Source organism: Hyla sarda, chromosome 11 (assembly GCF_029499605.1).
Source record: "Hyla sarda isolate aHylSar1 chromosome 11, aHylSar1.hap1, whole genome shotgun sequence".
In the NCBI taxonomy this organism is placed as follows: Eukaryota; Metazoa; Chordata; class Amphibia; order Anura; family Hylidae; genus Hyla; species Hyla sarda.
The window spans coordinates 9,262,181-9,281,774 of NC_079199.1; the positions used below are offsets into that span (position 1 = coordinate 9,262,181).

Here is a 19,594-nt window from a genome sequence, read left to right on the forward strand (position 1 = left end):
ACTGCTGCTACCTGGAAAAGAGCCCTTTCTATCATAGGATCCCTCTCCCCTGAGTCTGGGGCATCATGTGAGCTGTCCATATCTGGACCCAGATACTCATCCCTATTTGGCATAACCTACATCTTGCAGCCATATTTTCAATCATTTCCTGTCCAGCTTCTTAGGTCCCCTGATGAACCCCAATATTATTATTATTTAAGCAAGGGAGAAACATGTTGGGACAGATTCAGTAATGTTCTGTGTTTTATGAGCAGGAATACCTTTATTTGAATTTTCTGGGGCAGTGATGCAGGTTTACTTAGATGACTATTTGCTGGGTCTGACCCCCCTTACTTATCTATACAAACACTGACCTCTTCTTGTTTGTGTGTTTTCACAATTGTACATAAAAGTGTTGGAGGAATTAGTATTTTAATACAGTTTGATTTAATGTTACCTTTTAGTGGAGCTAATATATCCTGTGCTTGGCCAGAGAAGTAAGGGAAAGGAAGTGCTTGTATGTGTACTGCTGGCAAATAGCCCAGCTCTGGTCCTGAATCTGGAAATATTGTGAAACATTTGTTACATGCTGATTTTTTTTCTCCTTGTTCAATGCAGACATTTTCCAGAACACGCGGGTGGCATTTAGGCATTTACGGGGCCACATCCACAAACACACCAAGTCCAAACTCCTTCTGTGTATTTTTCTATTGGGCAGCAGAAATACAAAGCATACCCTTTGGATTTCTGATGTATGTTTGCAGTTTGTCAAGGTTTCGGCTGTGGATCTGTTCGTGTCCTGCTTTGCAGATGCATTTTCGGTGCAGAAATAAGTGACATATTGCAGTGTGAACTGCGCGGAAATTCCACTTGAGTCCTAATGTTTTCAATGGGATTTTACTGCTCTGTGCACACTGAGGATTTTCTGCAGGACTGCATTGCCGCCTATAAGACGACGCATGTCTGTGTGGTCCTACTGCCATTGTTTTCGTTGGCATCTGCTGCAAGCTGAATGTCCGCAGTGTGAACAGGACCTCAGAGCTCCTCATGCTTCCATTTATTATCGGACGCTGCTTCTGGTTTTATGCAAATGAGTTTTCAGACGAGATTCCTCCCCGTCACATGTGGCAGCGATGTCCGCGTTCTCCCATCACATCCAGGCGCCTTCTTTGTTGCGCCGGTTTTCATTAATCTTTAAGTGCTGTGATTCCTGCTGCAGCCGCCCCCTCCCCCCACCATCCGCTCCACTAATTCCCTTCCATCCCGGCATCTGATTCCCCCGCAGATAACTAATTACATTCAGGCCGACCGGAGAGGACATGCAATATTAATTCCAATCACAAGCAACTTGAAGGTCATTTTTGTAGGATTACCGCGGCTGACGGTATTAACCCCTTTCCTGCCACGTATTTCTTACTGGCAGCTATGGGGTTAATGGGGGATTTGTTCGCCTTTCGGTTTTCTTTCTACGTTTAGAATGTAATTGAAATAGTTTCTTAAAGCTAAACCGACAGCAGGTTACAGTACACGTGGTTACCCGGCATCCCTGCCTCCGCCCGACCTCAGAGCCCCTCACATGTGCGATGGGGGTTTCATGAATATTCAGAGGGGGCGGAGGCTGCTGGGTATGCTGGGCCCCGCCTCCATTGCGTAGAGCTGGTGATTAACATATTCTAGCGCCACTTATCTTGGTTGTACTTGTATAGCTGTAAGGCAGGGTTTCCCAACCAGTGTGCCTCCAGCTGTTGCACAACTACAACTCACAGCATGTCCGGACAGTCGAATACCATTGTTATTGTGCAGTTATGTCCCCCCCCCCCCCCCCCCGATGAACCCTGCATTTTGAGGGGGAAACACGTTGGGACCCTTTAGTTGTTTCCGGGAGTATTTTTTTAGGGTCAGAGTCCAGAACTGTTTTTGGGGGCTAGTGGTCCCTGCTTGCAAAATTAATATATTTATTTTTGGACACTTAAGATTCTATAGATTCACCAGCCTGTTATCCATCATTCATTACCTTAAATCAGTGTTTGCCAACCAGCGTACCTCCAGCTGTTGCAAAACTACAACTTATAGTGTGCTCAGGTAGCCAAATACCATTATTATTGTGCAGTTATGGTCCCCCCTGCATTCTGTGGGAGAAACTTGTCGAGACCCTTTTATTGTTTTCTGGGAGTACTTCTTGAGGGTGGGTGGTCAGGGTCCATACCTGTATTTGGGCACCCAAGATTGATTTATTACTTTTGGGACACTTAAGATTCTTTAGATTCACCAGCCTTCCATCCGTCATTTATTACCTAAAATCAGTGTTTCCCAATCAGCACCTCTGCTGCTGTTGCTAAACTACAACTCCCAGCATGCCTGGACAGCTGAATACCAATGTTAGTGTGCAGTTATTGTCCCCTTGATGAGAGCCTTGCATTTTGAGCGATAAACATGTTGGGATCATATGCATGTTCCCCACCCTGCGTGCCTCCAGGTGTTGCAGAACTACAACTTCCAGCCTGCCCGACAGCTGAATACCATTGTTATTGTGGTTATTGTCCCCTTGATGAGCCTTGCATTTTGAGCAGGAAACACGTCGGGATCATATCCGTGTTTCCCAACCTGCGTGTCTCTAGCTGTTGCAAAACTAAAACTCCCAGCATGCCTGGACAGCTGAGTACCATTGTTATTGTGCATTTATTGTCCCCCTGATGAACCCTGCATTTTGAGGGGGAAACACGTCAGGATCATATCCGTGTTTCCCAACCTGCATGCCTCCAGCTGTTGCAAATCTACAACTCTCAGCATGCCCGGACAGCCAACGGCTGTCCAGGCATGCTGGGAGTTGTAGATTTGCAACAGCTGGAGGCACTCAATTTGGGAAACTCTGCATTAGGGCCTGAAGAAGAATAGTTTTTCCTGCTCGATATCAGTTCTCGCTTTAATTAAGACTCCATAATTCTCTGTATAAAGCACCGGTCTGGTAGGTAAGATGGAGCTGTCACATCCACGGACTTAACTTATCGGAATAATACAGCGCAGGGATTAGCTGGGGGTCCGCAGACGGTGCGGGAGGGTCTGGGAGGACGGACCATCTAAGACGAGATGACTAATGTGGATTCTGCTAAGTACCTGGCGCAGGTTGGGAGATAATCCTGGGGGCCGCGTACTTTATGCACGGGGGGGGGGGGGGGGTTCTCACAAAAGCCACTTTATAGATAGGAAAAGCTTTTATGTTCCCGCGCCGCTCTTTATAATATCAGTCTTTGTGTTTCGGCTTCTCCTACAGAGAGTTCCAAATCCGAAACGTAATTCATACGATTTAAAGTGAACATTCTCTATTCTATCGCTTTGGGCTTAAAGGGGTACTCCGGTGGAAAAAAACTTTTTTTTTTTTTAAATCAACTGGTGCCAGAAAGTTAAACAGATTTGTAAATAACTTCTATTTAAAAATCTTAACCCTTCCAGCACTTATCAGCTGCTGTATGCTCCAGAGGACGTTGTGTTGTTCTTTTCAGTCTGACCACTGTGCTCTCTGCTGACACCTCTGTCCATGTCAGGAACTGTCCAGAGCAGGAGAGGTTTTCTATGGGGATTTGCTCCTACAGTTCCTGACACGGACAGAGGTGTCAGCGGTGAGCACTGTGGTCAGACAGAAAAGAACTACACAACTTCCTCTGTAGTACACAGCAGCTGATAAGTACTGGAAGGGTTAAGATTTTTTAATAGAAGTAATTTACAAATCTGTTTTACTTTCTGGCACCAGTTGATTTAAAAAAAAAATGTTTTCCACTGGAGTACCCCTTTATAGAGCTATTCCAGCTGGGAATTGGTTATAATGGGGCCTGATGTAATATTTGTTAAAGGGGAACTCTATCTCGGTGCAGCATGGTGTATAGACGGAAAACATCTGCAGGGATCCAAATAAGTGTTGCCTAAACTGTCGCTCTCTAGTTGTTGCAGAACTACAGCTCCCATCATGCCCGGACATTGCTTTCTGGTCATGCTGGAAGTTATAGTTTTGCAACAGCTGGAGGCACCCCTGGTTGGAAAACACTGATTTACGGTAATATATCAAACTTGGACGCAGGCACCAATAGTGCCCAAATACAGTTATGGACCCTGACCACCCACCCTAAAGAAATACTCCCAGAAAACAACAACAAAGGATTCCCGACATGTGTCTCTCCTATAAAATGCAGGGCTACATCAGGGGGACACTAACGGCACAACAGCAGTAGTATTCAACTATTGGGAATTGTAGTTTTGCTACAGCTGGAGGCACCCTGGTTTGGAAACACTGGTCTACATGAAGGCCTGACAATTGAAAATTCTCTAGCTATAGCAGAACTACAACTCCCATCATGCCTACAGAATCAAAATCTCTCCTGCTGATGCAAGACTACAACTCCAATTGTGCACCGACAGTCCGAGCTGTCCTCTCCCTCATGCCCTTACAGCCTAAAGCTATTGTTCTGTTTCAGTACTACAACTCCCATCGTGCCCTGATGGCCAATACTTTCCCAGGGAGCTTGACTTTAAGCACTGAGGTGAAAATTTGTGTAAAGGTGGAAATCCCAGCGACCACTAAGAGTTAAATCTTGCAATATCTGGTTAGCCTTTATCTATCAGGGCATGATGGGAGTTGTAGTTTTGCAAAATCAAAAGAGCCTTTTTGGGTCTCAGGACTAGGTTGCATCTGGTATTGCATCTCAGCTCTGTTAAACTGAATGGGGCCAAGATGCAATACCGCATGCAGCCTGTGCACAGTAGTGGCGCTGTTTCTGGAAGAAAGCATCCATGTCATTCTAATTCCGGATACTCCTTTGAGATGCGTTTCAGAGAGAAATCAGAGGAAGAAAAGTATCAGTTCCTCCTCCCTGATTAAGTGTTTTTTCCCCGACGAGGGAGCGAATCCGCCGCACATCACAAACCGCTGCAGTTTCTTGTTAATTAATCTTCAATTAAAAAGGGGGCACGGAGGTTAATTCATCAGAGATCTGTCGGGAAATGTTTCGTTCGTTCGTTAAAGTAACGCAAGTACGAACCGGACTGAAAACAAACCGTTATCAGTCAGGTTCCTGCATCGCGCAAAACCACAAACGAACGTCAAGGGGTTAAATCGCAAAAAAGTCAGGAGGAAGGAGGAAGAGAGAAACGTCTTAGTTTGATGAAAAAGTTACTTTTCTAGTCGCCCAGTATGCAAATGAGCACAGCAGATTTGCATAAAGGGGCAAAGGGGGGCAACTAGTCAAAACTAATTGCCCAGGCGAGAAGTTCTTGATTCCCATTTATCTGATAACAACATCTAAGGCAGTGTTTCCCAACCAGGGTGCCTCCAGCTGTTGCACATCTACAACTCCCAGTATGCCTGGATAGCTTTATACTGTACAGTAATTGTCCCCCCTGATGAACCCTGCATTTTGAGGGGGAAATATGTCGGGACCCCTTTGTTGTTATTTCCTGAGAGTATTTTTTTAAGGGTGGGTAGTAACAAAACTACAACTTCCAGCATGCCTGGACAGCCGAATGCCATTGTTATTGTGCAGTTAGTGTCCCCCTGATGAACCCTGCATTTTTACAGGAAAACACGTCGGGACCCCTTTGTTGATATTTCCTGGGAGTATTTTTTGAAGGTGGGTAGTAGCAAAACTAAAACTCCCAGCATGCCCGGACAGCCAACGGCTGTATGGGCATGCTGGGAGTTTTAGTTTTGCAACGACTGGAGGCACCCTGGTTGGAAAACACTGATTTACAGAAATATATCAATCTTGGTCACATACGGCAATAGTGCCCAAATGTAGTTATGGACCCCGACCTCCCACCCTCAAGAAATACTCCCAGAAAGGGTTCCCGATGTGTTTCACCCCTTCAAAATGCTAGGCTCATCAGGGGGACACTAACTGCACAATAACAATGGTATTCAGCTGCACCTAGGGATCCAGGTTGGTTGGGATACAATGCAATAAGACCGATTCCTGCCATATAATCCTCTATAATGTATCGTTTGTATCTTTGCAGAGTCAGCTTTCCCAGGCCCTGAATGGACTCTCAGACAGAGCAAAGGAAGCCAAAGAATTCCTCGTCCAGCTTAGAAACATGGTCCAGCAAATCCAGGTACAGTTGTCACCTGACAAAGAATCAAATCACAAGGTTAATACACAGTTTGTAATGTTATTTTCTCATCATAATGATATTGTGGCCTGCAGCTTTGTGGTTTGCCTGTGCAACTAGATATACTCTATTCCCTATGTACAGGAATATAAGTGCTATATTACTGCCCCCTGTGTACAAGAATATAACTACTATAATAGTGCCCCTATATACAAGAATATAACTACTATAATACTGCCCCCTATATACAAGACTATAACTACTATAATACTGCTCCTATATACAAGAATATAACTACTATAATACTGCTCCTATATACAAGAATATAACTACTATAATACTGCTCCTATATACAAGAATATAACTACTATAATACTGCTCCTATATACAAGAATATAACTACTATAATACTGCTCCTATATACAAGAATATAACTACTATAATACTTCTCCTATATACAAGAATAAAACTACTATAATACTGCTCCCTATATACAAGAATATAACTACTATAATACTGCTCCTATATACACGAATATAACTACTATAATACTGCCCCTATATACAAGAATATAACTACTATAATACTGCTCCTATATACAAGAATATAACTACTATAATACTGCCTCCTATATACAAGAATATAATTACTATAATACTGCCCCTATATACAAGAATATAACTACTATAATACTGCCCCCTATATACAAGACTATAACTACTATAATACTGCTCCTATATACAAGAATATAACTATTGTAATACTGCCTCCTATGTACAAGAATATAACTACTATAATACTGCTCCTATATACAAGAATATAACTACTATAATACTGCTCCTATATACAAGAATATAACTACTATAATACTGCTCCTATATACAAGAATATAACTACTATAATACTGCCTCTTATATACAAGAATATAACTACTATAATACTGCTCCTATATACAAGAATATAACTACTATAACACTGTCTCCTATATACAAGAATATAACTACTATAATACTACCTCCTATATACAAGAATATAACTACTATAATACTGCTCCTATATACAAGAATATAACTACTATAATACTGCTCCTTTATACAGGAATATAACTACTATAATACTGCTCCTATATACAAGAATATAACTACTATAATACTGCTCCTATATACAAGAATATAACTACTATAATACTGCTCCTATATACAAGAATATAACTACTATAATACTGCCTCCTATATACAAGAATATAACTATTATAATACTGCCCCTATATACAAGAATATAACTACTATAATACTGCTCCTATATACAAGAATATAACTACTATAATACTGCTCCTATATACACGAATATAACTACTATAATACCGTCCATATGTACAACAATATGTCTGCTGTAATATGTTGTCTGTGAGGTCAGTTTTTTGGGGTAACCAGTGCCTCTCTTGTCCCGGGGCTGTGTCTAGCTGTAGGTAGTATTGGGTCATATGTAATTTGGTGATGGTACATCTGGTGATATGTTATTTTGCGCATGATTCTCTGCTGACCGGTAGAAGTGGGTGGAGATGAGCGGCAGTACCCGAGTGTCACCAATACACAGTATACAGCGCTGAGGCTTCTTAATGATGTACATTATGTATATTCAGGGTTTCAGCTCTCTGGTAGTCCTTAGGTTTCGGCACCATGCCAGGATGATATTGATGGCCTATACTCAGCTCAGCTCCAGGCTCCGTGTCCTGTTGCAGATTCCCTTTAGGAGGCTGGTAGGACCTTGGACAGCACTTGGGGCACTTACGCTGAGGCCTCCATTGTCCTTTTTACCTCCAGCATCTCCAAGACTCATCACATTATTTAGATGCAGAACCAGAGCTCAGGTTTCTCTTTTTCAGGGTTTCAGCACCATATTTGTTAAGTTTGAATTGTTCATGCCATATGGCAGTGTTTTCCAACCATTGTGCCTCCAGCTGTTGCAAAACTACAACTCCCAGCATGCCCGGACAGCCGTTGGCTGTCCGGTCATGCTGGGAGTTGTAGTTTTGCAACAGCTGGAGGCACAATGGTGGAAGAACACTGCTGTAGGGACATGACGATTGCACTGATCTACAAGACTGAGAAATAAAGAATGTTCCGTGTGTGTTCCGTGTCCACGTACTGACTGCTGTTCCCCCATTGTAATCTTAGCACCGCGTCTTGTGTTTTGCAGGAGAACAGTGTGGAGTTTGAGGCCTGTCTGGTCGCCCAGTGTGACGCCCTCATCGACGCCCTGAACCGAAGGAAAGTGCAGCTACTATCGAGGGTTAATAAAGAACATGAACACAAACTAAAGGTCAGAAATGACACGGTATAAACCCTGTGCTTATTGTTTACTGCAAAGTATTATTTATCTGTCTGTCTAACTATCAACCTATCTATTTCTCATATCTATCTATCTCATATCTATCTATCTATTTCATATCTATCTATCTCATATCTATCTATCTCATATCTATCTATCTATCTCATATCTATCTATCTCTCATATCTATCTATCTCATATCTATCTCATATCTATCTATCTCATATATATCTATCTATCTATCTATCTCATATCTATCTATCTATCTCATTTCTATCTCATATCTATCTATCTATCTCATATATATCTATCTCATATCTATCTATCTATCTATCTCATAACTATCTATCTATCTCATATCTATCTATCTATCTCATATCTATCTATCTCATATCTATCTATCTCATATCTATCTCATATCTATCTATCTATCTCATATCTATATATCTATCTATCTCATATCTATCTATCTCTCTCATATCTATCTCATATCTATCTCTCTCATATCTATCTCTCTCATATCTATCTCTCTCATATCTATCTCATATCTATCTATATCATATCTATTTATCTATCTATCTATCTCATATCTATCTATCTATCTATCTCATATCTATCTATCTCATATCTATCTATCTCATATCTATCTATCTATCTATCTACAGCACAGGAAAATTAGAGCAGCACGTCCCACAATGATATGATAGCGGTGCAAGCAGCGAGTGGAGCCCCGGTCAAGGCAATTCAGACATCTAGGAAGGATGCCGCAGCACAGATTAGCAACGTTTCTGCTGCCAATGCAGCCTTTGTCAAGCAACAAAATGGTGACCATACAAAGTATTTATATGCAAATGAACAAACAAATCAATCAAGTCAATTAATGTGAATACAGTGTAAAAAATACATTTACGATATAGGGTAATTAAAACCACTATAATATACATATTGCACAAGTGCTCTACAGTGAGTTAAAATCAATGTACATATGCAAGGACTGCAAATAAAGTTATAAACAGTATAACATTGTAAATAGTCTAACAAGATTACATGTGTACCTAATAATTAGAAGCGGGGGCTGAGTGGTCACATGATCCCGACTCGTCTCCATGCGAACCGCCGTTGCTGTGGGTAACAGCAGAGCTGTAGTGTATATTGGTAATCGCAGGACGCCAGGAGCGGCCGCGCGGCTCCACCGTGTCAGCTGACCAGGGTGTCACGTGACCGCTCCTCCATCCGTGCATGCGTACTGGAGAAAATGAACGTTGTACTGCCATGGTGGTTAAGGGAAAAAGGGAATCTAATCTATCTAGCTGAAGTCTATCAGGGCAAAAAACAAAAGGATCCTATGTATGTATATAGTGGATAGAAGGTCAGGTGTATAGGCATTAATACCCTGGATATATCATCAGAAGAAAGGGTATATATAAAAAAATATATATAGAGAGAAAGAAAAAGAAAGTGCAAGTTGAAAATAAATAGAAAATAAATAAATATGAGATGATAGATAAAGAAATATACAAAAATGGGGAAAATAAAAAGAAATATAGAAAGATGAAGAAAAATAAATAAATAAAAAATAAAATATAAATAGAGAGATATGGATATAAAGAATAGATATTAAAATAAATATGTAGTCGGAAAAATAATAAATGATACAAATAGAATAAAAAATGTTTTAATAAATATAAGTGTAAATAAAGATAGTTTTGATTTTGGACTGTAATCTAGCCCGGCTCCATACATGATTAACACGCACATCGGGCTATAAAGGCCCAACACCTCAGTTGCCCGTGCTCACCCCAATATTATGGGGGAGTCACTCTGGGGTACCCAACGGCGTCAACCGTAAAATTTAGGTCCCCAGTAACAGGCCTATGGAGGTGGGAATCCACCAAGGGCAGCCCCGCATTCGTTTTCTCACACACTGAGCACGGGTATGTTAGTGATTACTGTTATCTATAGTAAGTATGAGGGTACTCCATATATATGGATTTATTCCTTGCACAAGCAAAAGGATAATAAATGATAATAATGATGATAAAGATAACAAATAAATATTTAAATGGGAAGGATGAAAAATAATAAAATGCGTAAAGTAAAAATAATAATAATAAGAATAAATAGAAAAAGAATGAAGAGAATTGGAGAAAGGTAAGAAAATTAAATGAGAAAAGGAAAATAATAAGATGAAAAACATAGTAAGTGTGTGAATGTGTGAAAGGATGAAAGAAAATGTGTGGATTAAATGAAATGTGCCTCAGTTATTACTTCACCATGGCAGAATTAGTCACCAATCAAATCATTATACAGTTTATTCAGAAAGGCGGCAACTGACAAGCAGGGACATTGATGACCACCCTCTGCCCACGTATATCTGTAAGAAAAAAATACAATACAAAAGAATTAGGAATAAAATTATGTCATAGTAAATATGGTTGTTACATACATAAAGGTCACCTTTCCTACTATAGGGTTACATCGAAATATTCTATCATCATAATTATGCATTATAAATTTGAGGTGTAATGCTAAAGTCAACATTAAGTCCTTTAGGCCGAAGTGCCTGTGTCTCAAAAATCCATTTGAGTTCCAATTTTCTCAGTTTGTTAATGCGGTCGCCCCCCCTCTTTAATGGGGGGATATGGTCCACAAGAACAAACTTGAGATCCCATTCCGAGTGGCCTTTTTCTGTGCAGTGTTTAGACACCGGTAGGTCTAGTCGTTTTTTGCGAACAGTATAGCGATGGTGATTGATGCGAGTTTTGAAATCCCATGTGGTCTCACCAACATAGATGAGACCACATGGGCACACCAAAATATAAATAACAAATGAAGAGGTACATGTTAGATAGTGTTTTAAGTGATAGACCTTGCCATTGTACGGGTGTACAAATTTAGGTCCCTTCAACATCTGTGGACAATTAATGCATTGGCAACAAGGATAAGATCCTTTATTCTGTACTGTTAAGTATCGTTGTGTAGAGAGTTGTCTCGATATGTCTGTCTTCACAAGTCTATCCCTGAGGTTGCTCGACCTCCTGTAGGACATCAGAGGGCGACCGGCAAACTCAGGGATATTTGGGAAACTTTCTTGTAGAATTTTCCAATGACGATTAATGTACCTACCCCCCACGACTATTGAGAGAAAGTAAGAAAAAAGTGATGGACATGAAACGACAGGACCTTATTCACAGATCCAGGAATCAGACATCCAATTCTAGAGTTGCATGTGTGACCACATTTGGATCACACTCCAGCCAGATTGCCAAAACCATTAATCGTCATTGGAAAATTCTACAAGAAAGTTTCCCAAATATCCCTGAGTTTGCCGGTCGCCCTCTGATGTCCTACAGGAGGTCGAGCAACCTCAGGGATAGACTTGTGAAGACAGACATATCGAGACAACTCTCTACACAACGATACTTAACAGTACAGAATAAAGGATCTTATCCTTGTTGCCAATGCATTAATTGTCCACAGATGTTGAAGGGACCTAAATTTGTACACCCGTACAATGGCAAGGTCTATCACTTAAAACACTATCTAACATGTACCTCTTCATTTGTTATTTATATTTTGGTGTGCCCATGTGGTCTCATCTATGTTGGTGAGACCACATGGGATTTCAAAACTCGCATCAATCACCATCGCTATACTGTTCGCAAAAAACGACTAGACCTACCGGTGTCTAAACACTGCACAGAAAAAGGCCACTCGGAATGGGATCTCAAGTTTGTTCTTGTGGACCATATCCCCCCATTAAAGAGGGGGGGCGACCGCATTAACAAACTGAGAAAATTGGAACTCAAATGGATTTTTGAGACACAGGCACTTCGGCCTAAAGGACTTAATGTTGACTTTAGCATTACACCTCAAATTTATAATGCATAATTATGATGATAGAATATTTCGATGTAACCCTATAGTAGGAAAGGTGACCTTTATGTATGTAACAACCATATTTACTATGACATAATTTTATTCCTAATTCTTTTGTATTGTATTTTTTTCTTACAGATATACGTGGGCAGAGGGTGGTCATCAATGTCCCTGCTTGTCAGTTGCCGCCTTTCTGAATAAACTGTATAATGATTTGATTGGTGACTAATTCTGCCATGGTGAAGTAATAACTGAGGCACATTTCATTTAATCCACACATTTTCTTTCATCCTTTCACACATTCACACACTTACTATGTTTTTCATCTTATTATTTTCCTTTTCTCATTTAATTTTCTTACCTTTCTCCAATTCTCTTCATTCTTTTTCTATTTATTCTTATTATTATTATTTTTACTTTACGCATTTTATTATTTTTCATCCTTCCCATTTAAATATTTATTTGTTATCTTTATCATCATTATTATCATTTATTATCCTTTTGCTTGTGCAAGGAATAAATCCATATATATGGAGTACCCTCATACTTACTATAGATAACAGTAATCACTAACATACCCGTGCTCAGTGTGTGAGAAAACGAATGCGGGGCTGCCCTTGGTGGATTCCCACCTCCATAGGCCTGTTACTGGGGACCTAAATTTTACGGTTGACGCCGTTGGGTACCCCAGAGTGACTCCCCCATAATATTGGGGTGAGCACGGGCAACTGAGGTGTTGGGCCTTTATAGCCCGATGTGCGTGTTAATCATGTATGGAGCCGGGCTAGATTACAGTCCAAAATCAAAACTATCTTTATTTACACTTATATTTATTAAAACATTTTTTATTCTATTTGTATCATTTATTATTTTTCCGACTACATATTTATTTTAATATCTATTCTTTATATCCATATCTCTCTATTTATATTTTATTTATTTATTTTTATTCATCTTTCTATATTTCTTTTTATTTTCCCCATTTTTGTATATTTCTTTATCTATCATCTCATATTTATTTATTTTCTATTTATTTTCAACTTGCACTTTCTTTTTCTTTCTCTCTATATATATTTTTTTATATATACCCTTTCTTCTGATGATATATCCAGGGTATTAATGCCTATACACCTGACCTTCTATCCACTATATACATACATAGGATCCTTTTGTTTTTTGCCCTGATAGACTTCAGCTAGATAGATTAGATTCCCTTTTTCCCTTAACCACCATGGCAGTACAACGTTCATTTTCTCCAGTACGCATGCACGGACGGAGGAGCGGTCACGTGACACCCTGGTCAGCTGACACGGTGGAGCCGCGCGGCCGCTCCTGGCGTCCTGCGATTACCAATATACACTACAGCTCTGCTGTTACCCACAGCAACGGCGGTTCGCATGGAGACGAGTCGGGAACGTGTGACCACTCAGCCCCCGCTTCTAATTATTAGGTACACATGTAATCTTGTTAGACTATTTACAATGTTATACTGTTTATAACTTTATTTGCAGTCCTTGCATATGTACATTGATTTTAACTCACTGTAGAGCACTTGTGCAATATGTATATTATAGTGGTTTTAATTACCCTATATCGTAAATGTATTTTTTACACTGTATTCACATTAATTGACTTGATTGATTTGTTTGTTCATTTGCATATAAATACTCTGTATGGTCACCATTTTGTTGCTTGACAAAGGCTGCATTGGCAGCAGAAACGTTGCTAATCTGTATTATCATGGAATAAACCACTGTTTACACTTTTGAATCTTCCGTGTGCTGCGGCATCCTTCCTAGATATCTATCTATCTATCTATCTCATGTCTATCTATCTATCTATATCTATGTAATATCTATCTTTTTATCTTTCCCCCCTCATTGTGTTCAGTATATTGGGGTGTATTAGGGCCTTCGGTGTTTAGTATTCTATGTGAACAGAACCTTATCCTCTGTGAGAACAAATAGCATCTGCTTCATAACATTAAAAGCCAGCAACAATATTGAATCCGGCTGCGGGGGGCGCTCTCCGGGGGAATCAGACATCCAGCGTCTCTTTCTCCTGGACCTTTCATGTTTTCCTGTGTTCCTGGTCCCCGGTGTGTAATCCATTTTCTGTACGGAGGAGAACTATCCATTACAGCGCTCACCTCGTGTTACTCCTGAGCGCCTCCGCCGCCGCGATGCCATATAATTAATCTTATTTTATCGCGTTTCCTGGAGACGGAATCCTAAATGATTTTATAAATGTGAAGGCGGATAAACCTGAAGCAATCCCATTCTGCTTCTTCTGTTTTTACTTGTTCCTAAATCTCCTTGAGAGATTTGTAGTAATGTGTCCATATTCACAACCAGGCAATCACTGCTCTAATGCAGAGGCTCCCAACCTTATGTCAGAGTACCCCTTGGCAGCTTATTTCCAAAAACTAAACCCCCCCCCCCCTATATTTGTAGGCCCCCATATAGATAAAGGCACCCCACACTGCTCCCATATAGTTGTATGCCTCCTCTGTGCCCCCATATAGTTGTAGGCCCCCATATAATTGTAGGCCCCCCACACTGCCCCCATATAATTATAGGCCCCCACACTGCCCCCATATAAATGTAGGCCCCCCACACTGCCCCCATATAAATGTAGGCCCCCCACACTGCCCCCATATAATTGTAGGCCCCCACACTGCCCCCATATAATTGTAGGCCCCCACACTGCCCCCATATAATTGTAGGCCCCCACACTGCCCCCATATAATTGTAGGCCCTCACACTGCCCCCATATAATTGTAGGCCCCCCACACTGCCCCCATATAATTGTAGGCCCCCCACACTGCCCCCATGTAATTGTAGGCCCCCACACTGCCCCCATATAATTGTAGGCCCCCACACTGCCCCCATATAATTGTAGGCCCCCACACTGCCCCCATATAATTGTAGGGCCCCATATATAGTTTGCCCCCTCGGTGAACCAAGTAGTTGTAGGCTCCTACACTTTCCCTATATAATTGTACACCCTCACACTGCCCTCATATAGATGTAGGCCCCCACACTGCCCTCATTTAGATGTAGACCCCCACACTGCCCTCATATAGATGTAGACCCCCACACTGCCCCTATATAGTTGTAGGCCCCCACACTGCCCCTATATAGTTGTAGGCCCCCATATAAATGTAGGCCCCCACACTGCCCCCATATAGTTGTTTGCCCCCACGGTGAACCAAATAGTTGTAGGCTCCTACATTTTCCCTATATAATTGTAGACCCCCACACTGCCCTCATATAGATGTAGATCCCCACACTGCCACCATGTAATTGTAGGCCCCCACACTGCCCCCATATAATTGTAGGCCCCCACACTGCCACCATGTAATTGTAGGCCCCCACACTGCCCCCATATAATTGTAGGCCCCCATATAGTTTAATGCTCCCTCTGTGAACCAAAGAGTTTTAGGTTCCTACACTTTCCCTATATAATTGTAGGCCCCCACACTGCCCCCATATAGTTGTAGGCCCCCACACTGCCCCCATATAGTTGTAGGCCCCCACACTGCCCCCATATAGTTGTAGGCCCCCACACTGCCCCCATATAGTTGTAGGCCCCCACACTACCCCCATATAGTTGTAGGCCCCCACACTGCCCCCATATAGTTGTAGGCCCCCACACTGCCCCCATATAGTTCTAGGCCCCCACACTGCCCCCATATAGTTGTAGGTCCCCATATTTCCCCGCATCGGTGCTACACTTCTCCTTAGGCCCAGGGACCTATGTCCCATAGCAGTAGATCCCTGATACAAGAGTTACTGTCCTCCTCTGCATCCTCCTGATCCACTTCTTGGGGCAGCCGCTGCTCATATCTCATAAGGTCGCCCTCTGCCACATTAAGATCAGGTAGCATGGGCTGTGGTCATTTTAGAAGCAGTGACGCCGACCCCTTTACTGATTTTTGTTTTTACATGTACCCCCTGGAGAACTGCTAATTACCCCTGGGGGTATTTGTACCCCAGGTTGGGAACTTCTGCTCTGTTGCTTCTTCAATGTAAAATAAAGAAGATGGTTTATGATAAATGTGCATGTATACAGCGACTAGGCTGACTTATGTGTCTCCATGGTAACAGACCCTATGTCTTCTGATAATACAACCATACTTCATTCCATCTGTCCCCTAAATGTATTGGTAAAAGGGAGGAAACCTGAAATCAGCATAACTGCGATCGGGGACTTGGCTTCTGGACATATCTTTCCTAAAACTCTGAATTGAGGTAAATTGTCATTCAGGCCTCTAGGAAAGTTGGATAATAATCCTGTATCAATAGCCATATTCGTTGTCACCCATTTCCAATTTATTCTACAAAAAAGAAAAATAGATCATGTGAATGCCCCAAATTCTGGCATCCAGAACTTTCTAATAATTTAGAGAAGATATAAAGAAGCATATACAGTGATCCCTCAACATACGATGGTAATCCGTTCCATACGGACCATCGTTTGTTGAAACCATCGCATGTTGAGGGATCCGTGCAATGTAAAGTATAGGACGGTGGTCTACAACCTGCGGACCTCGAGACGTTGGCTGTCCGGGCATGCTGGGTGTTGTAGTTTTGCAACATCTGGAGGCCCGCAGGTTGTAGACCACTATTAGAGGAAGTTGTACTCACCTGTCCCCGCCGCTCCGGACCGTCACCGCTGCCTGGGATGTCGCCGTCCATCGCTGTCGCCGCGTCCCCGGGGTGTCCCCAACGCTCCGGCAAGGCCTCTGCTTCCCCGGCATCCGCGCTCTCCGTCGCTGCCATCACGTTGTTACGCACGCTGCTCCTATTGGATGACGGGACGGCGTGCGCAGCGACGTGATGACGACGATGGAGAGCCAACGATGCAGGGGATCCCGAAGAGGACGCTCCGGAGCCCCGAGGACAGGTAAGTGATCGTCAGCGGACCACATGGGGCACCGTAAACGGCTATCCGGTGGCAGCTGAAGCAGTCTGCGCTGCCGGATAGCCGTTTATGGCCCATCGTAAGTCGAGGGGTCACTGTAGTAGTATTATAGAATAATATAGAGCAGTGTTTTGCAAAAGGGTTTGCATGCTGGGAATTGTAGGTAGGAAACCTACCATCAGGTAGAAGCCCCTAATAGGTAAGTAGGTAACCTACTGTTAGGTAGAAGCCCCCAGTAGATAGGTAGAGAACCTACTATTAGATAGAAGCTCCCAGTAAGTAGGTATGGAACCTATTATGAGGTAGATGCCTTTTAGGTAGGAGCCCCCAGTAGGTAGGTAGGGATCCTACTATTAGAGCTTAGAATCTCACAGATATATTAGATATTAAATTATTAATTTTAATTTATACATTTTTCATCATTATTAAAAATTAAATGTAACCTAGATGAAATCTTACTGTACCTTATTGTACCTATAGAATTTTACTATATAATTATAAAATCACTACTCATTTTTCTATAGATTTAAAATGTAAATTGAAAAAAATGATACATTGTAAAATACCAATATACCGATTTCATAAAATGTTCATTTTTCCTTGACTCCTAGTTGATATACACCCAGATTATACAGCACCACTATGTGAGGGCGACCATGTATATTGCTGCATCCCCTGTAAGAATAAGTAACTGAATGAAATACGATTGGCTGGCCGTCACGCCCCCTCCCATAGGCTTGAATTGAGGGGGCGGGGTGTGACATCACACGGGGGCGGAGTCGTGACGTCACGATACCCCAACACTGTGGTCGTCACGCTGCACACTCTGAGCCTCCAGCGCTGTGGAGAGCACGCAAAGGAGGGTGCTGAATGACAGATTGTGGGGGTCCCCAGGTGCGGGACCCCCCACATTCAGACATCTTATCCCCTGTCTTTTGGATAGCGGATAAGATGCATTAGGGCCAGAGTACCCCTTTAAGTAGAGGCCTTTTAGGTAGAACCTAGTACAGTGGTCTCCAACCTACGGACCTCCAGATGTTGCAAAACTACAACTCCCATCATGCCCGGACAGCCAACGGCTGTCCGGGCATGCTGGAAGTTGTAGTTTTGCAACATCTGGAGGTCCGCAGGTTGAAGACTACTGCCCTAGTAGGTAGGTAGGTAATCCATTGTTAGGTAGAAGTCCCCAGTAGGTAGGTAGGGAACCTACCATTGGGTAGAAGCCCCTAGTAGGTAGGTAGGTAATTTACTGTTGGGTAGAACGCCCCAGGTAGGTAGGTAGGTAGGGAACCAACCATTAGGTAGAAGCCCCTCGTAGGTAGGTAACCTATTGTTAGGTAAAAGCCCCAGGTAGGTAGGTAATCTACTATTAGGTAGAAGCTCCAGTAGGTAGGTAGAGAACCTACTATTAGATAGAAGCCCCCAATAGGTAGGTATGGAACCTACTATTAGGTGGAAGCCCCCAGAAGATAGGTAGGAAACCTAGTATTAAGTAAATGCCTTTTAGGTAGGAGCCCCCAATAGGTAGGTAGGGTAGGGATTCTACTATTAGATCTTAGAATCTCCCTGATAGATTAGATATTAGAAGCTCCCAGTAGTTAGGCAGGTAAGTAGGAAACCTTAGGTAGATGCCCCCATTAAGTAATTTCCCCTCCCCCTCCCTCTGTCATGGCTGCTTCTTATTGATTTGTGTACAGGACGTGGAGATCATCTAAATTCTTCCTTTCCTTATGTTCCTCTTCAGGTCGTACGGGATCAGATCTCTCACTGCACGGTAAAGCTGCGGCAGACGACCGGATTGATGGAGTATTGTCTGGAGGTGATAAAGGAGAACGACCCCAGCGGTTTTCTTCAGGTCAGTGGATGTGTGAAGAAAAAAGTATAAAAAAATACAAAAATAAAAAGTCAACGTCTATAGCAAAACTTCTAGGAAAGATAGAAAAGATAAAATGATGGCTGCATACAGGGCAGTGTTCCCCAAGCAAAACTACATCCCCCAACATGGAAAATAACAGGAGGCGTGGCTGGATCTTGTCTCTGAGCTTCAGTCCCTCCCCTAAGTGATGTCATCACCTCTGACCAGCCCCTTCAGCTACGTCACCATATACATATATATCTTTATTAGAACATTTAGGGAGAATGAGGTGTTGTTACAGAATGCTGCCATGTGCTGAGCAATGCCACAGGCAGAGGAGCAGACAGGAAATGAACACAGCCGGTACTGCAACCTCACTGATTGTGTGACAGTCTACTGTGAAATTAAATTATGTCGGAGTAACCCTTTAATGTGAGTCCTAAAAATCTGTATGCAGTAAGCTGCCCCCTAGTGTCAGCTCTGGGCAGACATTAGATGAGAGGAAGCAGTTTAGCGTCATAGCCCAAT

The 19,594-nt window shown here is 42.2% G+C and overlaps 1 protein-coding gene across 13 annotated transcripts in view; it reads left to right on the plus strand.

The window, feature by feature from the left end:
* The window catches only part of TRIM9 (tripartite motif containing 9), a 94,787-nt gene that overhangs the window by 46,335 nt on the left and 28,858 nt on the right, over nt 1–19,594 (plus strand). For 9 of the 13 annotated variants that reach the window (XM_056547378.1, XM_056547380.1, XM_056547381.1 and 6 more), the window contains exons 2-4: nt 5,983–6,114; nt 8,275–8,397; nt 18,956–19,066. In XM_056547378.1, the coding sequence (XP_056403353.1) occupies nt 5,983–6,114; nt 8,275–8,397; nt 18,956–19,066 (366 nt within the window). The remainder of the gene's footprint in view (nt 1–5,982; nt 6,115–8,274; nt 8,398–18,955; nt 19,067–19,594) is intronic. The other 4 variants (XM_056547383.1, XM_056547390.1, XM_056547386.1 and 1 more) reach the window with 1 other exon arrangement.